This window comes from Protopterus annectens, chromosome 1.part0 (genome assembly GCF_019279795.1).
Source record: "Protopterus annectens isolate FY-2018-M chromosome 1.part0, PAN1.0, whole genome shotgun sequence".
Taxonomy (NCBI): Eukaryota; Metazoa; Chordata; order Ceratodontiformes; family Protopteridae; genus Protopterus; species Protopterus annectens.
This window is the reverse complement of record NC_056725.1, coordinates 119,535,727-119,561,650: the sequence shown is the minus strand read 5'-3', so window position 1 is coordinate 119,561,650 and position 25,924 is coordinate 119,535,727. Positions and strand designations below refer to the sequence as shown.

Sequence of the window (25,924 nt, the reverse complement as noted above, 5' to 3'; positions counted from 1 at the left end):
CAGCCCTAGGGCCTATACAAGCCTAGCCATAACAATTCCATGGCTATTTCTTCCCAAACTTTTTACTTCCTTGGACCCCTGTCTAGCAGGGTGATTGACATGATCCCTGGGATGAATTTCCTTTCTCCCATCCAATCATCAATGAAGAGGGCCAAGGAGGCACTCTGCTTGACATGTATGGGCAGTCTATTCCAGAATCTGGGGAGTCTCTGGGTCAGGAGCCTATCCCTCCAGCATGTTTTGTTTATTGTGATGACAAGGTTTAGATCCCTGGAGTATGTGGCTCTAAGGGATTGGGATTTCTTTAAGTGTAGCATGTCCAACAGCTCTGGGTTTGACATGGCCTTATATGTTAAGCAGAGATGGTCTTGGAGTAGACGATATGCGACAGAGCATAGCTGGAGTTTTTTAAGGCGGTCAGCATAGGGCATCTGCTTTAGGCCTGTGATTCTTTTAGTGAGGTATTTCTGCTGCCTTTCCAGTTGTTGCAGGTGTCTTGAGAGGTACATACCAAATGGAGCGTTGTATTCTATAATGGGTCTAATGAGGGATGAGTACAGTGGGACAATGACCTCCTTTTTTCTGGATGAAAAGCCCTTAGTGATGAGGTGTGCCACATAGAAGGATTTCCTGACTGTTGTGGCGATGTGGTTATTGAAGGTGAGACCACTGTCCCCCTGTGTCCCTAAGTCTCTTATCACACTTTCGATATTTATTGTACTGCCACCTATGTGGTAATTCACAGGTACATGTTTTTGTCCCATAGGGGATAACTATACATTTCTTAGCATTGAGCTTGACCCCATGGCTCTGTCACCAAGCATCTGTTTCTGTAAGGCCCTTTTGTAGAGTATCCACATCATTTGGGGATTCAATAATGTCCCCCAGTTTGCAGTCATCTGTGAACTTTGTTAGCCAGAGTCCCTTAGTGTTGGCCTGTACTTCAGAGATATAGATGCCAAACAAGAGAGGTCCCAGGACTGAACCCTGAGGTACTCCACTTGTCACTTATCTGGAGCTGGATTTGGAGCAGCTACTTTTACAGTGTGGGTTTTGTCAGTAAGCCAGTTGGCAACCCATCAAGTGACGTAGGGATTAATGCCCAGCTTAGTAAGTTTATCTATGATTCCAGAGTGGAGGATGGTGTCAAAGGCCTTGGCGAGGTCTAGATAGGCTGTGTGGCCTGCCTTACCCTCGTCAACGGCTCTGGAAACTGATTCGAAGAAGTCAATCAGATTCAGGAGACAAGATCGGCCCTTCATGAACCCAAACTGGGTGGGGGTCTAGTGTTTTAAGGCTGCCAATGTTTTTGTTTATAAGTTCCATGATAATACGTTCCATGGCCTTGCAGATCAGGCTTGTCAGACTGATGGGGCGGTAGTTCCCGGGATCCAAGGTGGATCCCCCCTTGTGGAGTGGGATTAACTGTAGCTGTGCGCCACTCAGTGGGCACGAAGCCTGAGGTGAGGGTATGATTAAACATGACACTTAGGTGAGGTGCCAGTTCATTTTGTAGTTAATATAGTACACAGCCCGGAATGTCATCTGGTCCCATGGATGCTGTATTCTTAGCTTTGGAGAGTGTGTTTTTTTACCTTGTGGCCATTATTACCAGAATTTGGCAATATTCCAGTATTGAAATGGGCCATTTAGGGGTGAGAGGGGGGTCAAGTTGGCACTGAATTGATCTGCCAGGATATTGGCAATATCCTTGGGATCAGTATATTTAATGCCATTATGTTGTAGCTCAGAGCAGATCTGAGCATTGCCATTTAGATTCTTGACATAGTTTTAGAATACCTTGTGGTTGTCTTTGGAATCTTTGGCAATTTGAATTTCGTAACTAGCTTTGGAGGATTTTATGAGGGATCTCAGCTTTTTACTGAGGTTGGTAAGGGAGTTTTTTGCATCCTGGGATTTTCCTTTTTTCCTACAACAGTTTCTTCCTTTTGTTGTAAAGTTTGTTTATGGCAGGGGACCACCAGATTGGCTTCCTTTTTTTGGAGGAGAGCATCTTGGTTCTATTTGGGATGACATGATTGATGCATGAGTGGATGTGCTCATACAGTGCCTTAGTGTAGGACTCAGCACTCGAACTTCTGACTTGAGTAGCATGAAGTTGACTTTGGAGAAGTTTTTTATGGAGGTTTCTTTACTGGGGGGTGGGGGTGAGATGTGGATATTAAGGGTGATTAGTTTATGGTCTGATCTGACCAACGAGGGGGTGACCATAGGTGTGGAGCATCGATTTCCCATGTTGGTAATGACCAGGTCTAGGATATTGGTGCCCCTGGTTGGGACTATGGATTAGTTGATCCAGGACATTGGAATTTATGAATTCCAAGAATTTCAAAAGTGGGAGCACATCAACATCGGAGAAATGAGGGCTCTGATCCCAGCCTTGCAGATTTTTCATCCTCTTTCTGCCAGGTCCTCTGAAAGTTTTATCAGACAACATCACAGTTCTCTGGTACATAAACAAATAGGGGGACACCAAATCTTACCTTCTTTGCAGGTTATCTCTCAGGGCATGGGAGTAGCAATTCAGTACAAGGTTACCCTTAATGCTATATATTTACCCTCAGTCCAGAAAACTGTGGTGGACACATTAAGCAGATCCATGTCATACTCCCACGAATGGATGCTTCACAGGGATGTGTTCCTGGATCTGATTCACCAGTGGAGTACTCCACAGCTGGATCTATTTGCCTCCCCTCAAAACAGACAACTTCTATTTTATGCCAGAGTCCCACATCCTCTGGTTTGGAAGGTGGATGCCCTTTCTTTCTCACAGAAGGGGATATTTCTGTATGCACCCCCCCATTCAGAAAGCCTTCTTGAAAATTCAGTAGGACAAACCAAAAATCTTATTGGTGACCTCTTGACCAAGACAGCATTGGTTCCCTCTTCTGCAACTAGCCAGGGGCCATCACTACAGGTTACCTCCCCAGTTGTACCTGCTCACATAGAGCAAGGGATCTTTGCTTCATCCACATCTCTCAACATTGCAAATGACCGTATGGGTGATCAACATTTGATCCCTTTTAGGCGCCTTATCTCACAGGACGTGCTCCGGATTTTGCAGGAGGCCAGGAGACCCAATACTAGGAAATCTTACACCTCCATATTGCCTATCTGGTGCCTTTCAAGAAGTCTAGATCCACTTTCTGTGGACATCCCTACAGTACTTGTGTGACCTGCTTAGCAGTGGCTTGTAATATGCTTCAGTGAAAGTCCACTGTTCTGCACTTTCTGCTTGTCTGCTATTAACACATCCTTTGTGTTCCAGACTGGAGGTAAAATGTTTTCCTTAAAGGTGTTCTACATATTAAGTCTCTCAGGAAACCAGTATTGGGATCTTAATTATGTCCTAGAGAAGCTAGCTGTGCCCCCTTTTGAGCCTGCAGCTTCTACTTCTCAAAGGTTTTGCACTTGGAAGACTGTGCTTCTCGTAGCTTTGACCTCGGCTAGGAGAGTTTCTGAGATTCAGGCTTTGATGGCATCTCCATTTTTCAGATTTTTCACAAGGACAAGAGTCTCTTTGCACACCATCCCTTCCTTTATGCCTAAAGTGGTAGTAAATGAGAAGTCTCTTAAGCAGTCGGTCCAATTGCCAACCTTTTTCTCTTCTCCTCAGTCCTCCAGTGAAACGATTCAACATTTGTTGGATGTTCATAGGCAACTTAGATTTTATTTAGACAAGACTATAGCTGTCAGGAAATCTGATCAGCTTTTTGCATCTTTTTATCCCAGTGCTCTGGGTTTACCTGTTTCTACACAAACAAATTCCTCTTGGATATCTAAGACTATTGAGTTTTGTTATTTCTTTCATGATAAGTGTCTGGCTGCTCCTGTTAGAGCCCACTCTACTAGATCTCTTGCTTCTTCAGGTGCTTTCTTTAAAGGCCTGGATACTATCTCTGTTCTGGAGGCTACTTGGTCTTTTGTGCATACCTTTACTAAGCACTATAAGTTGGACACTATTTCTAGGTCTAGGGCAGGGTTTGCTCAAACCATTCTCGATGGCCTTTTGGAAAATTCTTCAAAGCATTTTTCCTCTGCTCCTTTCTCTTCCCAATGTTTCTACTAAGCTTTGGTACTGTCCCATATGTAAAGAATACTGCAACATTGAATAGAAGGACATAGAATAGTTCTGTTCTATCTTACTCTAACCATAGATGTCCTTCTTTTCTATGTTGCAGTATTCTGTCCCTCCCTCCTTCCCTCTGAATCTTGTCCCTTCCTTGGATGACTTATTTGTTTCCTTAGGACTAATGTTCCTTATGGAGCCTCCTTGTTCTGACATTGTCAGACCATACGTGCAGCTTATACTGGCAGTGGCTAGAAGCTTTCGTATACTGGCAGGACGTCAGGTCATAGGGTGGAAGACAACCCATATGTAAAGAGTACTGCAATATATAATAGAAGGACATGTATAGTTTTGATAATATATAAAAATAAGTATTCTTTCTCCGTGGGCGATATCACCCCCTAAAGAGTGATGGAACTCTTCTGTGGGCCCTATATGGTATGGATAGTAATTAATAGTAATCGGATGTTAGGAGGTAAAGACTTTGAAGGGGGAATTTGGACAAAAAATTCCAACATAATCTTGGCCACAACTCATAGCAAGCGGCATTCATAATAGATCATTAGAATTAGTCTAGAGCAAAGTTTACTCCATTTTTTTAGCACTGCAAGGAGGTGAAAGCTAATGACGACCAGACTCCAGCCGTGCCCTGGTACTGTGGGACTTTCACCTACTAAAACACCCCTTAACACTGGGACAATTCTAGCCTGCTGGAGATCATATCCTTACCTTGCCGTGTAATAAATGCCACTGGTTCTGTATACCAGCATCAGTTGGAATCGAACTCTCCACTCATTGGTTTAACACTCTACACCTCACCAAGCAGGACTCTTTGGGTGGGTCTATGATCAACCAACTTTTGTCCTGACAATTTTTTATGTTCTTTTTAAAATTCTTTTCGGGTTTTGATTTTTAGTAGTTGAAAATAGGCCAAATGTGCTAGGTTTTTATAGATCTTATGCTGCTCCCTGTGTATGGTTTGGTTTAATTATTATTTGCGACTTTCTAGCTATAAAGATTAGACGCCTTCTTCTCCTTTTGGCTGCGCTTGTTAGGGGTCACCATGGTAGATCAGTCTGCGGAACAAGTTGCAGTAGATTTTAAAGTGTCAAGTTCCCAGCCCAGCACCCAGCCTTCCTCAAGAGGCACACACACTCACACATTCACACTTGGGGCCAACTTGGAATGTCCAATCCACCTGCAGCATGTCTTTTGAATGTGGGAGGAAACCGCAGCACCCGGAGGAAACCCACACGAACATAGGGAGGACATGCAGACTCCACACAGAAGGCACCCCAGCCGAGAATTGAACCGAAGGACCAGTTGCTGTGAGGTGAAAGTGCTAACCACTGTGCTGCCCAACTATAAAGACTAATCTGCTGTAATTTTTCAGCTGTTAAATGCTATTCATCATCATTGTAACATTGTGTATAGAACTTTAATAATACACTTATATGCATGTGCTTACTTGTGTGAGTAAATTTCCCAGTTAGGGGTCACCACAGTGGAACAACGGCCCACAGAATGATTGGCAGTGGAGTTTTATGGTGTCTAGTCACCAGCCCAGTGCCCAATCTTCCACAGAAAGTGCACACTCACACCTAGGGCCACTTTAGAGTGTCCAGTCCACCTACAGCATCTTTGGAATGTGGGAGTAAACCAGAGCACCCAGAGGAAACCCACACAAACACAGGGAGAACATTCAACTTCTGCACAGAAGGCACGCAATCAAGAACTGAACCAAATAACCTCTTGCTGCGAGGCTGCAATTTTAACTGCTGTACCACCACAGCCACCCTTTATTTAGTAACTAGTAATAGTAATATATTACTTTTTTTTAGTAACTAGTAATATATTACTTTGTTTAGTAACTAGTAATAGTAATATATTACTTTTTTTAGTAACTACTAATAGTAATATGTTACCTTTTTAGAAAAGTAATAGTAATATATTACTTTCACTGAAAAGTAACTAGTAATAGTAACTTATTACTTTTGTAAGTAACTAGCACAAAGCTGTTTATTATTGTCCTGTGGCTGCTACTTGGAGGTTCACCTGCATATACATTTCTAAGGTTTGGTTTCCAAGGCTCCCCAGTTTTGTTATGCTGTCTCTGTTTTCACTCCATATGCATCAACAAAGAACAGAGTTGGGGCATGCATTGCTGTGTATTTAATATCTTGGTTCCCTCTAACAGTTTCCACTCGATCCCTGAAGAAGTCCGTTTGCCGAAATGTGTTAGTTCAGTGGTCTGATATCTTTTCTTTTTCTCATTCATGTAATGCAGTTTTGCAGCAATGGACTTTTGTACCAGCATGTACTATTATGACTACAGTTGTACAGCTGTACGTAATTTAATGTTTGTCTTAAACCGAGAACAGTTGGCTGTCACTAATCAAATCCTTTGCAAAATTCATCCCTAACTATATTAGATTATGCTGTTAGTTAGTGAACTGTCCTTAGAAAAATGCTGCTGTTAAAGGTCACTTCACTGAGAATATGTTGACATCATTAGTTAAAAAGATCTCCGTTGTGATTATGGATAGTAAGATACAAACAATGAAAATGTTTTTAGTTGCTTTAGTTTTATATACAGGTCTGACGTATTTTTATCTCCCAGAGATGTTATGGATAATGATCAGTAAAGAGCTAAGTGGGACAAGATGATCCTTCACATAGAATAAAGTGGTTTAGATTTACCTTATTTGAAGGAATACTGCAGAGCTGTGCAGTTAGAGCTCATACATAACACAAGCAGAAATTTATAAAACAAAGTGGAAAGGAATGGTGATGAAACGTGGAGCTGGGGATCAAGAAATAAGGAGAGAGAAAGTCGAATGTTTGAATGTGTGTTCTTAAGGAGACTAACAACTACAACCATACAGAATATTATATTCATAAAGCAATGAAAAGTATTCTAAGAACTAAACCAGCATAAGCATGGATAGGGATGACTGCAAGGAAGGATGTCAAAAATAGGTAAGAGAGGGTTGGTATTTACTGGAGATAATTAGCAAATGAACCAAAGTATTGGGAGCAAACAACTAGAGAGGGAAAAGTAATCGAGGGGGGTGGGGCCAAACAGATGTTTTAACCGCAGGTTAGAGACTGCCTTCTGTATCAGTGATTAATGTCAGAGTATAGGCAAACAGAAAGGGATAGGGAAATGAGAAGTGAAAGACGAGCTCTGGTTGAGTTTTCACTTGAGTCTAGAACCGAAGCTGCCATTAAAAAAGGGATAATTAGTTTGGCTTACAAAGTTCTGCACGATAGCTGTAAGAATCAGTCGGAGGAGGTTAGAAACAATTGGGAAGATAAGACTGGAAAGGCAATTTACAAAGGAACAATGGGAGGACATCCGATTTCTCCCAAGTATGTAACAAATTCCAAAATGTTTAGGATTTTTGTTTGGAAGTGTTTGCATATGTATTCATATACCCCAAGCAGACCTCAGGGGAATTTTTCATGTATGCAGAGATGCCGGAGTTATAATGGGAAAGAGAGAGGTAATTGAGAACATGTTTTTTGTGAGTGTAAAGAGATGGCAAGTTATAAAACCTCATTACAGAGCACACTGTCAGAAATGTTGGAGGAGCAAATTGTTGTAATTAAGAAAATGACTCTCTTGAGCTGGGACACAGGATCTGAATTGCCTAGACATGGTTAAGGCCTTACTAAATTTAATGCTGCAGGATCCCAGAAGAGCAATTGTCAGAAAATGGAAATCAAAATCTAAACCAGCTATAACTGAAGTAGTGAATATTGTAAAGTTGATAAAAGAATTGGAGGTGGGATCTGTAGAAAACAGAAGAGCAATTGTCATTGAAATAAATGGTATTTGTTCATGAGGAGAAGTGAAGTTAAAAGGATGGCAAGAATTCCTGGAATTATGCAATCTGCATAACATTGGAGTGAATTATTGTTAAAAAGAAACCACATATGTGAGTGAGTGTGTGTGTGTGTGTATATTATATGCATTGCATCAAAACAAGGAAAAATAACATGGTTTTCTTTTCTATTACTATATATGGAAATATGTCACTGTCTACAATTGATGATATAATAAAGAAGTTAAAAAAATCATATTTCCATTGCCAACACATGTCCTGCTGTCACATGGTATTCAGTTCATACCTTTTACTAAGCATTATTTTCCTGGATGCCAATTACAGCATTTGGTCCTCCTTTGCTTCAAGATTTGACCTTCTGAGTTTAGCCTGCTGCCTCCAGCTCTGACCTTCTAAGGCATTTCAGTTTTTCAGTCTGGGATTCTTCCTTATAGTCTATCCTTTACAGAAAGCTTCCAAAATTATATATAATGTGCATATTCACACTAGCAGCAGACCTGTGAGGAGGTTTTCTACAGTTTATTCTTACAGTTCCACTGTTCTGTAATGTCTAGACATCCCTCCATCATGCAGCTACATGTTGTTTTTTGTAAGCTGAGAAGTACATAATTCTTTTTCATCTGTGTTTTCCTGTCCTGCCTTTTGTGCTCACTTGGAGAATGGGGGTCAGAGCAGACTCTCCTTGCTCATTGTAGAATATCATAAGTTACACTGACCAGTGTCACCTGCGCTCCTGAGCACATGAAAAGAGACAATTCTGGGTTTCACAGACCTGAGGATATCTGAAAAGGAAGTCCCAATGTTATTCACTGTAAAAGATCCTCCTTGTAGATCAGGTGATTTGTTGAGTATGTGTCTGTTATGCTTTTTTGCTATGAAAAACTGATCACTTTTTGCTATCTTTACATTTTACTAGTTTGATAAAGTCCACATCTTGGATGAAAATGAAAATTTAAATAAAAAAGACATTGTAAAAATAACTGTGTCTTCACATCTGTTTTGTATCATGGAATCTACATATTTTTCTGTGTTCTGTTTTGTTGAACGTTTTACTAGGCAACCATGAAACCAGTAGCTGGGGACTTTCAGAATGGCACCAGCGTAGGGAATTGGTAGGACCAAAGGTAAGGGGGTGCTAGTGAAAACTTACGGGGAAGCTTTACTTCACAAGATGAGTGTGAACACCTCACACAGTTATACTGTACAGAAATGATTCAGAAGCAAGCTTGCACAACATTTTTGCCCTTTTCTTAAATGCCATTGCTGTTCTTTTACATTTTACAGCTTTTGCCTGACTACGATGTCCTTTTCTTTCTGTTTTCTTGTATGCGGTAGAGAAGAGAAGGGTTGTTTTTATTTCCTTGTTCTTTTTACTACCTTCCCTCCAAGTCATATTTACTAGTCTCTGCTGCCAGTGTCCATTCTGCACTTTTTTCCCCTAATTTGCCCTGTTGCCAAGTAGTTTGTACTCCATTATTTTATTTTTTATCTAGTATGACTTTCCTTTACAAATGTTTTGTATTCTTGTTTGCTGTAGTAGCTAAACCAGTGTCAGCTGATAGCTTTGGAAATGAGCCCTGCGCATACCTCTCAGCTGCTTATTGCTTTTGCCATGTTCCTCATAAAATGTTTGATTTTTTGGTAAGACGTTGTCCTGTTTGATTCTTAGCTAGACCATCTACTGTGGAGACATGCGTGAATGGGCATACCTTCGTTGAAGGTTGTGCGTTAGGGCCGGCAACTCAGCACGTAAAAATCAACTGCCAATCATTAGCGGACCGGAGTTTCGCTGTGGCGACCCCTAACTGGGAAAAGCCGAAAGACACAATAACAACTGATGTTTCCAGTCAGTCAGTAATATCAGACATTAGAGTTTCTTTCTTCTATTAACGTTTTAAGAGCAAATTGGTATTTAAAATTGTCACTGAGTTTGGGCCTTTGTTCCCCCATTATTTTTTGGTTTTGCTTAGAATTCTTGAGCAAAGAAGTTGAGAGGTATAGTCCCAAGGCTAAACGATTTTCCTGCCAATATTAAACTAAGCAGTATTCTTCCATTTGTTAACTAGATGGGTAAGCTGATCATGTTAGGTCTTTGTAGTCACAGTAGACATGTATCACAAAGATGCGGGTGAACATCTTCAGACTCAGATGAATACAGTTTATATAGTTTATATAACTTAATATGCAAAGAAAAGGCACTGCTTCTTCTACACATTTCATATGAAGCAGTGCTGTATATTCAGTATTAGTATGCAGGCACTTCAGTAGGTATTTTTAAATAAATTTTATTAGGTTGTCAGTATAATGCATGGGCAGGTCAGGTCTAGACTGTACTGTTTATTGTAATACAGCAGACTTTAACCCAAGCTTACAGGTAGCTTTTTAACTCATTTTAGAAGGTTATGTTTTTTTATGCACTGCAGTGAGAGAGAAGGTTTTTGAGGTTTGGGGGGTAGGGCAACATTAGGGAATAGTTAAATCCCTGCTTTGTTATCACTTGAAACAGAGGTAAGAAGGCAATCGGAAAACACAAGAGTCTTAAATGCATAGTAGGCAGGCTTCTGTAGAGATGTATGTGTGTGTGCTAAATCCTAAGAGCTAGTTCATGTTTTTCTGTTATGGCTAGTCTGTGTAGTGAAAATACTGAATTTCATCAAAAGACAAGCTGAGAAGATCTTTTTGAAAGAGACTCCATAAGAAGGGCATCAGATTAATCCTTGAAGAAAATATGATTGTATCAAAGAACTGTATTGTAATAATGACACCAAATACAACAGATGTATTAATTTTGTTGAAAAATTCCTGTCAAAGTAAAGTTTCTGATATAGTAATCAAAGGCAGAGCAGCTCTAATCAATTATCAAGTAGCTCATAGATTCATAGGTAAGTACTAGACTAGCTGCCTTTGTGGGCCATTTCAAACTTATCCAATTTCACTTTTGTGCTCAAAATAACTATCCCATTTGGTTATAGATTGACCTTACCCATCCCATGATCAATAATTATGTATTACCACAAATGATAATAAGTGGTATCATACCATAGATAATTTGAGGGAACCCATGGATGGGATAAAGCATTTAGGCGCTGCCTCTATCCATTAGTATACAGGGGGTAATCCTGGGGTAAATTTTCTGTTTTACATCCATAGATCTAAGTTGCGCTTGAAAATGGACGGGGATGAACTTTGTATCTGAAGTAGTTAACTTAATTTATCTGCAACCTGTGGGTATTCGGATCCATATCGGATCTGAGCCGGCAACATTTTCCAAGCATCTGCTCCAAGCTCCTCACTTTACCCATAATCCCTCACACCTCCTACCTTCTCTCAGATCTCGTTTTCCGCTTCATGTGTACGCATCGTGGTCTACTTAGCTCTAAGTTGGGTATAGTAAGTGGAAGTTTTTCTGATATATTTACTGTGTGTATGGTCGATAATCACCCCTTTCCTCCCCTTCGCTGTTCGTCGTTTTTTCTGGTAAAACAAAAAAAAAGTTTAAAAGTTAAAGTTAGTAAGGTAGTGTGTAGGCCTAACCCGTTCTTAGTGTGTGTGTGATAGTTTTGGTTTAAGTTTTGGCTGAATGGGTTTTTGTGATGGCTGAGCTGCCAAAACCAACTTTTAAAAAATACACAGAGTGTGGCCACAAGCTTTCACCGGCTGATGGCCACACTCTTGTGTGTTATTTGTCTGGGTGTCCCTCATCTCACTTTTCCTTGTAGCGTGTGTGCAGGGTTCAACCCTAAGGCCTTAAAGGAAAGGAAAGCAAAGCTGGTAGCTAAGGGTCTTCTACCAGTTTCTGCCTTGGACACGGCAACCTCGGCTCCAGTAGCTGATCAACCCCCCCCTCCCCCCCAGGCTGAGACTTAACCTCCCTCTAAGCCTTCTGAAGTGGGAATTAAAAGTAAAGAAAAGAAGAAGAAAGACAAGGACAAGAGAGGGGATAGGCAACGCAAGCAGTCTCCAGAGCGGGAGCCCTTTCCTAGCCTGCCTACCGAAGTAATCAGAACTACCTCTCCTCGGCTCCACTCCCCGAGGTTCTCCCCAGAGCTGACTGAGCCCTCAGACCCAAGGCCTTCTTCGAGGTCGTCGCACTGACCAGCCAGATCAGAGTCAGTCGCCTCCTCGCATTCGACTCAGTGTCTGTCGGAGCTAGACATGGACAGGATGATGCAAAAGTTCATTTGGACCCAAATCCAAATGGGAGTCTTGCCAGGCCCCTCTCCGGCCACAGAGAGGACCTCCATGCCCTTCTTCCATCCAATCTCTCCTTCCCCGATCCGACTTGCGGTTTCGGGGTTTATGGATCCGAGGATCCAAGAAGCTGGGGGTTCGCCGCCGATGGTTCCTCCATCCTCGACACCGGTGATTACCTTGAGTTCCTCGGATCAGACCTGTTTGGATTTGAGCAACTCTCTGGGCCAAGAATGGGGAGTTGGATCCGAGGGAACGGAGGTGTTTTCAGCTCCGACTTTGTCGGATCCGTGCCGCTCCTTCGTAACCCTGGCTACCTTGGCCCCGATCCTCACGGCAGAGCCGGGGAGAGCTTCCCCCTTGTTGGTCACTAAGGAAGTGCGCTCTCCTTCGGCGTTCGATGTGGTGGAGTGGGTTCTCTCCCAAGGATTGAGACCCCAGCCCATTACCTTGGACTCTGCCCAGGCTCCCGTGGATTTGGTCACGACTCCCATCAGCTTGTCCCAGGGACAGCCCTTGCTAAAGGACCCCCCCGGGTGGAACCCTCCGTGACTTACGAGCCCTCTTCAAAGAGTCCCACTGAAGAGGGTCCCTGTAAGCACTCGTGTAAAAGGAGGCTAATGGACTCCCCGGAGTCCCTCACAGAAGATACTGACTTAGATGAAGGTGAGGGCTCCCCCAGGTCACCTCCTGAGGATGTCTCCTTTGGAGACCTCATGGAGATCCTCAACCAGGGGGGAGGTTGGTCAGCCCCAAAACCCTGTACGGATGAGTCAGTATACCTGGAGGCCTTTGGCACAGGCCCATCTACATCCTGGGTGTCCCCTCCTGCAGATCCCTTACCACGCGGGCATGGAAGGAACCTGACACTATAGAACCAATACCTAAATGCCCGGACAGGATCCTCTCTCCTCCCACAGACAGGCCTGGTACAATGGATCCCCAGTGGATGCTATGGTGGTTGCAGCTGCCACCAAGAGAGAACTGGCACAGGAAAGTTCTTCGGTCCACCCTCCGGACAAGGAGTCTAGGTCGGTGGATCGATTTGGGAAGTGAGTCTTTTCTTCAGCGATATTTTCTATTCGAGTTCTGAATTATTTGACACACATCATACGACTTCAGTGAGACCTAGTCAGAGTTCGCTTTGTCGCCAGAGAACAAGCGGCTGTTCTCAGTGAAAATGTCAACTCTAAAATCTGTTTCAAACACATCCATGCATCTTCTTTCCCATGCCACGGAGGGAGCGGCTAGGGCTGCTGGGACCGGCGTAGCTATGAGGCGACATGCTCGGCTCAGACTATGTCATTCATGGACCCCTTCAAGGCGTCATTCACAAATGCTCCTTTTAGTTCTTCCCTGTTTGGGAAGACAGTAAGTGACACCCTGGTTCAGAGCGAGGAGGACGGGAAGACTCTGTCTGCAGTCAGAGTCCGCTTCTCTAGCCCTCAAAGATCCTTTTCTAGGAATCAGAGTGGGCAAAACAAGATGTGGTTCTGAAAATCTCATCCCCTAGAGGCAGAGAGGTACAAGACAGATGCCGCCCCAAAGGCAGAGGGGGGTCAAGGAACTTTGGGTCTAGGAAGACCTACTCGGATAGACCCACGCAGCAGCCTGAGGGGTTGCCCGACTGTCCTACTCCGGAGACATTCGGGGGGAAGATTGTCATATAATCTAACAGCTTGGGAGTCCATTACGGCGGACCATTGGGTGCTCCAAATAATATCCAGAGGCTACTCCATCCTGTTTTTTGCCCCAGCCATCCAAAGAGCCTCCCGGATGTTCCACCTGCTCAAAGGGAGGCAGCAGCACAAGAAATTTCAAAGCTGCTTTGCAATCGGGCCATCAAACCGGTCCCCCCAGATCAGTCCAGATTAGGCGTTTACTCCAGGTTCTTTTTAGTGCCAAAAAAGACAGGGGACCTCAAGCCCATATTGGACCTGTCAACCCTGAACCTGACCTTAGCCAAGCAGAAATTCTGCATGGTCACCTTGCAGTCCATTCTACCTTCCCTCCAAGAATGTGACTGGATGTACTCAACAGATCTTCAGGACGCTTACTACCATATCAAAATTCGCAGAAGCTCCAGGAGATTCCTTCACTTCTGGCTGGGAACCAAGTTATGGCAGTTGTAGCGGCTCACCTGAGGCTTCAGGGAATTCAGGTATTTCCTTACCTAGACGATTGGCTCCTCGCTGCTGCCACCAAGCATCTTCTTTGCATGGCCAGAGACTCCTTCCTGCATCTTGCAGTCACCCTAGGGATTACCATCAATATCTCCAAGTCCCGCTTGAACCCGACACAGACCTTGGAATTTATAGGGGCACGGCTGGACACACTACAATTGCAAGTCTTTCTCACACTAGACAGGGTCCAGAGCCTACGGGCCCATGTATCAGTGATTCTTGGCCCCAGGCAGCCAACGGTGAGCGATGTTCTCTGAGCCCAAGGCTCCATGGCCACAGCAATCTCAATCCTTCCCTGTGCACACCTTCACATGCGGGTGCTTCAGTGGGCCCTGGCAGTACAGTGGTCTTGGCTAGATCTTCCCATGGACTATCCAATAAGAATCAGCAGAGCCTGCAAGATGTCTCTTTTCTGGTGGCTCCAATCACCAGAATTCTTGGCAGGTTGACCCTTCATAACACCCACAGCCCAAGCCACAGTGACCACGGATGCCTCCCAGCTTGGGGGGGGGGGGCACTATTTTAGGAGGACGGTCCAAGTCATGTGGTCCCAGACCAAGATCAGATTGCATATCAGTGTTCTGGAGATGAGGGCAGTGCTTTTAACATTGCAAGCCTTTCATGCTGTTCTTCCCCTGGGGATGATTGCAGTTCAGTCAGACAACATGTATATTGTCTGGTACATCAACAAACAATGAGGAACTAAATCTTGACCTCTCTGTCGCGAAGCTGTGAAAGTGTGGGAGAGGGCGATCTCCACCAGTCAGTTTCTGATTGCAGTGCACATCCCGGGATGCTCCAACATTTTAGTGGACAGACTGAGTCAGGCTAATCTAATGCCGTACGAGTGGTCTCTGAAGCAATCGATAGCGGCAGAAATATTTCTTGCGTGGGGTCAGCCTTGCTGCGATCTCTTCGCATCTCCTTCCACCGCGAAGTGTAGCCAATTCTTCGCTCTGATCCCATCACCAGGGGACTTCCTCAGAAATGCTCTCATCCATGCTTGGCCTCCCAGGTTACTGTATGCTTACCCCCCATTACCTCTCATTCCAAAGTTTCTTCAGAAAGCTTGCTGACTGGGGTGCAAAGTAATCCTCATTGCCCCATTCTGGCTTCATCAGGTGTGGTTCCCCTTCCTCTGGTCTCATGTTCTAACTCCTCCTTGGATTCTGGATCCTTGCCTGGATCTCATCTCTCATCCCTTGGGCATCTGTCCGCCCGACCTGGACAGCCTCAAGCTGACTGCTTGGTTGCTCCAGTTCCCCTGATTGCTAGGACTCCCGGTCTGTCATCTTCAGTAAAGACTATTCTGGTGGCATCCCACAAAGCTTCCACTAGGAAGGTTTATCACAGCAAATGGAAACGCTTCTCTATTTGGGCTTCTCAGAAGAACCTAGATCCCTTTACAGCCTCAGTTCCTGCAGTGTTGGAGTTTTTGTCCAGTATTTTCCAACAAGGGGCTAGTTCCTCCATGGTAAAAGTACAACTGGCGGCCATCTCTAATTTTAATGTCTGCGAAAATATGAATGCTCTGGCCTCTTTGAGACTGTGTAAAGCTTTTCTGAAAGGCACCTTTCTTTTATGCCCTCCGGTTAAGGATTCAGTCCCTCCTTAGGACCTTACCCATGTTCTGCAGGCATTAGTTGCCCCCCCCCTTCGAACCAGCAGCATCAGTAGATTTGAAATTCTTATCCTGGAAGACAGCTTTCCTAGTGGCCATTACTTCAGCCAGGAGAGTGTCTGAGATCCAAGTTTTGTCCGCCATGCCCCCTTACTTCATCTTTCATAAAGACAGGGTTTCGCTCTGCACAAACCCTTCTTTCTTACCGAAAGTTGCTTCTGAATCAAATATTAATCAGATGATTAACCTGCCTGTTTTCTTTCCAAATTTTCAGAACAAGGGTGAATATAAACTGCATTTGCTAGATGTTCATAGACAGCTTTGTTTCTGTTTACATAGGACTAAACCCTTTCATAAGTCTAACCAGTTGTTTGTGTCCTTTTCTAGACCCTTTTTGGGCAAAGCCATATCCAAGGTATACTGCAAATCTACAAGGACAAAGGTCTGTCCCCGCCTGGTCCTGTTAAAGCTCATTCTCCCAGATCTATGGCAACTTCTGCTTTTTGGTCTAGGGTTTCACTGGATGATATCTGTGCAGCAGCGACCTGGGCAAGGTCACATATATTTATTTCTCATTATAAGTTGTATTTGATCTCTAGAGGGAGAGCATCCTTTGGCTCTGCGGTGCTCTGGAATATCCTTCCATGAGGGCCTCCCAGGACTTTTTGGTAGCTGGGGACTTTATCCCACAGGTTGCAGATAAATGAAGTTAACTACTTCAGGTAAAAAAGTTATGCACTCACCATAACGTTCCATCTGAGTCGTTATACTTAATTTTCTGCAACCGTCCCGCCCTCCTTCCCCCGAACCTGTTCTAGGTTAGTGCTGTTATTGAGTTGCTGATAGTTTGGATAGTGGCAAACTCGATCTGAGGGAAGGTAGGAGATGTGAGGGATTATGGGTAAGGGGAGGAGCTTGGAGCAGATGCTTGGAAAATGTTGCCGGCTCGGATCCGATATGGATCCGAATACCCACAGGTTGCAGAAAATTAAGTATAACTACTCAGATGGAACGGTATGGTGAGTGCATAACTTCATTTTTATGTGGATTGGACATCTGTTCCATAGCAGTGGTATCCTCTGTGAACTATACTCGTCCCTCTAAACTATTCTGTTGATGTTCCGTAAGAGGTTTAGATCCCAAGACAGATTAATGTCTGATGCCATTTGACTTACTGGTGTGCAATAAATCCATCTGTAATGAGCTGGAGGATGCCTTGTATGCCAGACACAGATCACCTCTTAACAGTGTGTAGGATACTGAGTATGACAGGGGTTGAGTCTGTCCATGTAGGACATTTTGTTTAAGTCTTGTATCCATTTAGAAAGGTGCATCTGTGAGCATTCCAGTTATTGCATGTGTCTGGAGAGATGCATGCCAAAGGGGGCATTATATTCCATTATTGACCTAATGAGGGCTGAGTAAAGGGGGACAATGACATCATTACATCTAGACACAATCCCTTTGTTTATAATTTGTACAATATAAAATAACTTTTTTACAACAGTAGACACGTTTGTCAAAAGTTAGGTCACTGTCCACATAAGATCCCAAACACCTGGGTCAACTCTTAGGAGCATATTGTCATTGTGGTAGTTCTTTGGGGTATATGACTCCCAGAGGATAAAGAAATGTATTTTTTGACATTTAGTTTCAGACCATGATTTTGACACCGGTTATTTATTTGAGGCAAACCTTCCTGCAGGATGCGCAAGTCATTTGGAGATAAAATTACTGCTCTTAGCTTGCAGTCATCTGCAGACTTAGTCAGTCAGAGCCCTTTATTATTGACATTTACTTCAGAAAAGTAGATGCCAAACAGGAGAGGTCCTAGCACAGAACCCCTGGGAGACTCCACTTGTGACTGGTTTCTTTGTGGAGGTAATTTCCCATATTTTATCTGCATCCTATCTCTGAGCCAGTTGGCAATCCAGCAGGTGACATGGGGTTTATTCACAGTTTATTTAGCTTTTCTCCTATGCCTGAGCCTCGAATCGTCAAAAGCTTTGACAAGGTTGAGGTTTGCTTGTACCATTACATCCATTGCTTTGGTGACATTTAAAAAAAATCTACTAGGTTGAGTCAGCATGCCCTTGACAAATTCCATTAAAAATGTTCCCATGCCTTTTCATATGAGGGTGGTCAGATTTATGGATCTGTGGAAGCTCCCCCCTTATGCAGGGAGAATGATTGTGTCTGTTCTCCATTCACTTGGTACAAAATCTGTATGGAGGCAGAGATTGAACAGTGTTGTTGGGGTCTGGCCAAGTCATGTTTCTTGCCATTTAAGATGCATCCAGGGATATTGTCAGGACCCACTGATGCAGTATTTTTAGCTTTTGATGGCACTTTTAGGACTTGATCTTGCATGATAGCTGGAGATTAACCTTTTTCAGCTATTTCTTGAGGGACAAATGGAGAGGAGGGAGGAATAAAGTTGGAGCTTAATTTATCGGCCAGGAGTTTAGCTATATCTTCGGTCTCAGTGTATGTGACATTGTTCACAATTAGTGCATCCACTGCATTGTGCTTTTGAGATTATGAAAATAACTAAAACAATTTCTTGTGATTGTCTTTGGCTTGATTAGCTATTTTAGCCTCAAACTAATTTTATCTAGTAAGTGCTTAACTTCATGATCTGCATGTCCTCAGGTTTTGGATTATTCATTATTTTTATAGGATGCTTCTGAAAGTTGGCATTTCGTTAATACCTCTTGCATTATAATTGACGGTGATTGGAATGCTGTCTGTGATTTTACTATATGGAGAGATCATATTGTACTTGGCCATTAAATTATCAAGCAAGGCATGGGGAGCTACTTTAAAACTTTATTATTCAACATAATTTAGTAGACATGTAGAAATAGAAGTATCCATGCATTAGATTACAGAATATGCTGAAGTAACTCATGAACAGAAATTCTTGTAGAGTTTGAAAACACTTTTTCTGGCTACATCTAATTTACTTAGTGTACCTTTGTCAGTCAATTAATATTTATTTTTTGTATTCTGATAATGGAGTATTTCTTAAATTTTAAGGTGTTTATAGTGATTAACAGTAAAGAAGAGAAAAATATTTACTAATTGATTTAAAGGTCACAATTTTGGAAATTGTGTTCATCTTAAAAGCTAGGGAGTTTTCCAAAGTTCAGCCTGTAGTATTCAGTCTGTACTATCAGATACATCTTTTAGGAGTAAGCAGAATGCATATAAAGCTCTCATCTGTAGTATGCTAACATTTGTAAATAGTAAAGATAACTGATTAAAATATCAAATTGCATTGGTAGATGAGCAATTTAATTTGCTAGAGAATTTACTTGCAGTCAGCTGTGGTAAATATGGTACTGTACAGAAAGAAAAGGTAACGAAATGGAGGCAGAAAAAATATATCATAAGTGATTCGGTGTGGTAAATTTGTAAGCTCTTTTTTGCACAATGGAGTAAAATGTTATTTATAACCAGTACAAATAACGAAAGTCTTAATATACTTGATCTTTGGACGGCTGATGCTAAATTTATACAATATTATACAGCCCTTCTGGCAATAATAAATTATTGGACACACAAGAATGGCTTTGAACAATCTCAAACTGTTGCTTTTTTCAGAACTTTTCTTATAAGCAAAAATAGTTTAGTTACAATAGAGGACTGGTTGCATAGAAGAATTAAAAATTCATAAAGTTGCAGTTTTGTATGGCTGTATTTCGTAGTTTTACAAAACATTTTCTCCTAATTTGCTTCCATATTATTCTCAAAATACTTTACTTTCTGACCATTGCTGGATGGAAAATGGTGAAATCAATGAAAATGCAAAAATTGTATGAATTTTAAAGGAAGGCTTTTGAATTAGAACAGTGTTGTCTTGAAGCCATCTTTAATATTAATTGTAGAGTAATTATAAAAGTGTAATTGTAAAAGTGTTAGCAGTTCCATCAGTCATTTACTCATCAGTAGAGTTTCTGTCTCGCATGCCTCCCGTGCACATACGAAAATTATATTATCTTTACTAACTCGTGTAAGTAACAACTTAAATGTGTTCACTAATCATTTATCAATTTAGACTTTAATTATTAAACCTGTATCAAGCAGTAACTACATCCACAGCACTACCCTGCCTTAAGTAATGTTGATACACTGATCAAAACTTTTTAAACCTCCTCATTCACCTGACCTCTAAAAACCCAACCAGTTACAGTACTAATACTGTAAAATTCACACCTCCCTAATTATTTTCCCTGTTCCTTCTCTCTATATATACGTATATATTTGTGTGTGTATCCCATTTTACCTTACTATCATTTACACCATGACAATTTTACTTCCTTACTTTATTGTCCATTACTGTTTACCCCTACACCCTGTTACCTTACTGTCTTCACTTTTTTTCTGTTACTGCTGCTTTCATCTAACCATTTAAATCTTGCTGCCGTCTAATTATGTATCTCATAAGCTTGCCCAACTACCTCTACTGTATACACGGACTACATAATCCTCTAACTTTCAAGCGTTTAGCTATTACTGCAAATCTGTACCCTAAACTCTGGATTAGAATGTTTATATCTTTACTTGATATTATTCAACATATTGCAGTTTATTACAACTATGTAATATTTGTTTAACTGCATTTGATCTTTCTTTAGTTACTTGTTCTGTTTTATACCTTGTTTTGCTGAACAAGCATTAGAAATATTTAATTGCCTTTTTTTTAATATAATCACTTGTGTAACCTGAACTATGCATTCCGCGGTGGTGCAGCGGTAGCGTTGTTACTTCCTAGCAAGAGGTTCTCCTGTTCGATTCTCGGCTGGAGTGCAGGGAGTGCCTTTTATGTGGAGTCTGCATGTCCTCCCCGCAGTTGGGTGGGCATTCGAAAGGCATGCGTAAATGGGCGTGCTTTCGTTGAAGGTTGAACGTTGAGCTGGCACCTCGGCGTTTGTCATAATCTACTGCCAATCATTAGCGGACCAGAGTTCTGCTGTGGCGACCCCTAACCGGGAAAAGCCGAAAGACCACACCAACTTGTGTAACCTAAACTAGTGTTAGAAATCCATAACTGGATTCATATGTAAATAATTTTCATTTTATATTATTCTACCGCTTTGATATGTACTGTGGAGCTTTTCTTTAGGTATCCAGTGAAAAGGGGCTTTTTTGCTCAGCTGGACTATCCTGGTTAATAAGTGGAAGTAAATTAAACAAGTAAATCGAGGCTGCAAAGGGTTTTTAGTTAATCTGTAAAATGTTTTTTTCAAGTTGTGTAATATAATTTATGTGCTAAGACCTTTTTGAAATTGATCAAGAATGTATCAGTATGCATCCAGGTATATTAGACTAAAGAATTATGAATTCATTATCAAATATCAGTGTTACTACAGGCATCTGTCAGGGTCGTCTGATGTCTGTGTCACTTTCTGTGATAGCTTCAAATCCTGTACTATCCTTTATAGTTTAGTAGATGAAATTGAAATAATCAGTCATGCATTTGGCACAAATGGTTGATAACATTTTTCTTTGTGATAAATATAATAATATTCAAAAAGTGGCATAGACATTAGTTATCATCAGGTCTCTTAGTGGTCTTACAATAAATTATCAAAACATAGAGAGGATGGGAAAAAAGATAATGGCAGATTTGTGGTAGTAAGGGGCTACTGGCTAGGGGTGAGGATTATGCTGGCATGTTTTTATATTCTACCTAAAACTATTATTGAGCTTTAAAATGTTGGGAGAAATAATTGGCTTTCAGCAGGGGAATACTACTTATAGGTGGGCACTGGAATTTGATTTGCAGCAATGAGGATGTATGGGGGGGCTGTAAGGGAAAATATAACAAAATAGTAGATTTCTGAAGAAATTTATGAAAATATTTGGTATGAAAGACATTAATTCAGTAGTAGTAACTGAGAGATTTTACATATTATTCCCCAAGGTACAATAATTAGGATAGACCAGACATAAGTTATTTTTCACAGGAACATGTGCATTTGAGAACTTTGACACACATTCAATAACTATTGATAAGAAATTATGAAGATAAAAATGCAGAATAATTAAGTAAAGATGAGACATTGGCACTTCCCTACCTACCTGTTAAAAAGAGAGAAATTTAAGGAGTGGGTAGTAGAGATTATTGAGGAGTTATTAGGGAAGATAGAAAGTCCTCTAGAAGTTATAACTTGTAAGTGGGATAAAATGAAAGTGAATTTAAAAATTGGGCAGAAATAAAAGAAAAAGAAATCTGGTTAAGAAGTAATAAGTATTATTTAGAGGGACTGATAAAGAGTCAAGTATTACAAAATAAGGGGAATCTCACAGAACAAGAACAAACACAACTGCAGAGTGCTAAAGAGAAAATAAGGGAGTACCTGGATAATATGCATGAGTTTAGAAAGATTGCTGTTAGCAACTGTTTTTGATAATAAATCCAGAGCACAAAAACTTTTGGTATAACTACTTTGACAACAGAAAGCAAAAAGAATTATTGCCAAAGAAAAATAACCAGAGATCCTGTAGAAATATAGGAGATATTTTGGAAATTTTATGAAAATTTGTGCAAAGCAGAGAAGTAGGGAAATCAAGAAAAAGTGCAATTGGAAATATTTATGAAAGACTTAAATATCCCAAGGTTAGAGGTTGATGGCGCTCTACAACTAAGAGTTAAGACAGGAAGACATGAGATAAAAATGGTAACGTTTTACCAATCTACAGGAAAATGTCTGGGAGTAAATGGTATTCAGGTGGAAATTTGGAAGTTAGGAGGGAAGACAGTAATACAGATCTGGGAGGCACCAACATCCTGAAAAAAGATCTAGTGGCTGTAATACTTAAAATTGGTAAAGACCCATCAGATCCAGCTTAATGTGCGCCCATCTCAATTTTAAACCATGATTATAAAATGTTTTTGTCTATATAATGGCTAAAAGAATGACAAAGGTGATGTCAAAATTGATAAGTATTGATCAGCGTAGATTTGTGAAGGAGAGGCAAACATTTGACAACATTAATAGAAAAATGATGATCCAGAGGGAAACAGAATGTATGAATATACTGCTTTTGTTGGTGGGTATTGATGCAGAGAAAGCATTCAGCAGGGTAAGCTGGGGTTTTAAGAGTAGGGTAATTTAAGCATTTACATTGCCTGATACAGTAATAAGGTTAGTTAGAAAGATGTATGAGGAATCAGAGGAAAAAATCAAAGTGTGAGGGTTCCTCTCTGAAAAGTTGTGTCTGAACAGAGGAGACGGGCAAGGGTGCCCTCTTTCCCCTGTGTTATTTGCTTTATGTTTAGAAACATTCAAACCAAAGGGTAAAAAGGATACACAGGCAAACCATTCAGTAAACCATGCAAGAAAAATCCAACCAAGCTAAAACCTTAAATCTCCTGTAGTGGAGGCCCATGAGATGTACAAATGAACCCCGTAAGGACATAAAATGTTTAACATGGCTTCAAAATGTCCATGACTTTTTAAGTCTTTATGGTTTACATTTAGGTCAATAAAGCCAAACCCCACTAGCTGTGGACATGCACGTTCCAGCCTTTGACTTTGACTTCATCAGCACAGCATAAGTGAATAGTTTGGCTATCCTTCAGAAACACAGGGTCTTTACACCCAGCTAATACCCATAAAGATTAAGGTGCCTGCAAGGTTCCTTGGAGAGAGAAGGAATACCGTGTGCTGTTTAGGTAAAGGTGACACAACCTTATTCCCAGTTTGGAGTGTTGATTCCAAATATAATGAACTGTGTGGTTGCCAAGTCCTTCTTGAATCTGTTGTGTATATATGCTGAATCAGTCTTGCATAACACATTAATGCATGTTTCTAAATGCTGTTGTCCTGGTGAATGAGCAGTGTTAAAAGGAAATAATTCATATTTTGTGTCTGAACATTTTAATATGCCTTATTTCTTTAATCTAATCAAATTTTGTAAGTATTTCAATAGTCCCTGGTTTAGGAATAAGGAAAATATTTTGGCAGCTTTTTATTTTTTATGTATGTGTTTATTTTATTTACTTTTGCTTTTGTTTACGGAGTTTAATCAAAAACGGATCATGTTCTGCGACTTACATGTTTTTATTGGAGAATGTTAATGATTCATTAACCACTTACAAATACTGTTGGCATTGGTCCTACAGTTATGCTAATTTGTATCCTTGCTTGTGGGCTGTGCACAAATGAAAAGCTGGCAGCTTAAAGCAGAACTGTTGCACTTTTTTGTTCTGTCTACAGGTGAATAGTATTTATTTGACAAGTTGTTGAAAAATAAGACTGTATTGTAAAAATACACTTTAGTTGCATTCTTGGATTTTGGAAACTAATAATCGATTGGAATTTCTGGTGTAAAACTGGTGAGCATCTATTGCATGTGACGCTTATATGAAGAAAACTATTTTCTTTCGCTCCCACTTACTTGTATTAGAGAGATTTTGTTTTTTCCATGTTTTCTTTTCCTTTCTTTTTTCATACATTTCATGTTTAAGATTTTTCCTTCAGATTTACTATTACTGTTATTTCTTTTTAATTTGATATTCCATGTGCTTGATTAATCTGTTGTCCATTATTGTTAAAAAATGTAAAAAGAAGCTCATAGAAACATTTGGAAGGTGCAATTGTATAAGTAAGACTTTGGGTAAAAATAATGCAGCTATTGCCTAACCTTCCTTGTTTCAGAGGTTGGAAAAGTAAACGTAAACAGGTATGAAGCACATTTCTGTTATGTACAGTACAGTGGAAAAATTGCCAGTTCTAATTCAGAGACCAAGTTAGCACAATTACATGGTATCAAGGAACCCATTTCATTGTATGTAGTATTATGCATTTGACAGCAGTGTTCACATTAGTTTTAAAATGATAAAATGGAGTTCATAACAATTTCTCTTTGTTTATTCATGCAGGGAGGGATCGGTTGTTTTCTGGAATGCGGATGAAACAAGAGTAAGTAATTTTGTTCACTGCGTTTTCTTTCTTTAAAGTTCATAGGTTCATAGGTTGGTACTAGGCTATCAGCCCTAGGGCCTATACAAGCCTAGCCATAACAATTCCCTGGCTATTTCTTCCCACATTATTTACTTTCCTGGACCCCTGTCTAGCATGGCGACTGACGTGATCCCTGGGGTGAATTTCCCTTCTCCCATCCAATCGTCAAGGTTCCTCTTGAAGAGGTCCAAAGTGGCACTCTGCTTGACATGTATGGGCAATCTATTCCAGAGTCTGGGGAGTCTCTGGGTCAGGAACCTATCCCTCCAGCATGTTTTGTTTATTGTGATGACAAGGTTTAGATCCCTGGAGCGTGTAGCTCTGAGGGATTGGGATTTCTTTAAGTGTAGCATGTCCAACAACTCTGGGTTTGACATGGCCTTATATGTTAAGCAGAGATCGCCTCTGAGTAGACGATATGCAACAGAGTATAGCTGGAGTTTTTTAAGGCGGTCAGCATAGGGCATCTGCTTTAGGCCTGTGATTCTTTTAGTGAGGTATTTCTGAGGCCTTTCCAGTTGTTGCAGATGTCTTGAGAGGTACATACCAAATGGGGCATTGTATTCTATAATGGGTCTAATGAGGGATGAGTACAGTGGGACAATGACCTCCTTTTTTCTGGATGAAAAGCCCTTTGTGATGAGGTGTGCCACATAGAAGGATTTCCTGACTGTTGTGGCAATGTGGTTATCGAAGGTGAGACCACTGTCCACCTGTGTCCCTAAGTCTCTTATCACACTTTCTGTGTTTAGTGTACTGCCACCTATATGGTAATTCATGGATACATGTTTTTTCCCAAAGGGGATAACAATACATTTCTTGGCATTGAGCTTGAGCCCATGGCTCTGGCACCAAGCATCTGTTTCTGTAAGGCCCTTTTGTAGAGTATCCACATCATTTGGGGATTCAATAATGGCTCCCAGTTTGCAGTCATCTGCAAACTTTGTTAGCCAGAGTCCCTTAGTGTTGACCTGTACTTCAGAGAAGTAGATGCCAAACAAGAGCGCCCCAGGACT

General features: G+C 41.2%; 1 protein-coding gene across 5 annotated transcripts in view; it reads left to right on the top strand.

Annotated features, from left to right (window-relative positions):
* Positions 1-25,924, top strand: part of RMND1 (required for meiotic nuclear division 1 homolog) — a 611,103-nt gene that overhangs the window by 223,820 nt on the left and 361,359 nt on the right. For all 5 annotated transcript variants that reach the window (XM_044088165.1, XM_044088420.1, XM_044088253.1 and 2 more), the window contains exon 5: positions 24,827-24,866. In XM_044088165.1, coding sequence (XP_043944100.1) covers positions 24,827-24,866 — 40 coding nt within the window. The remainder of the gene's footprint in view (positions 1-24,826; positions 24,867-25,924) is intronic.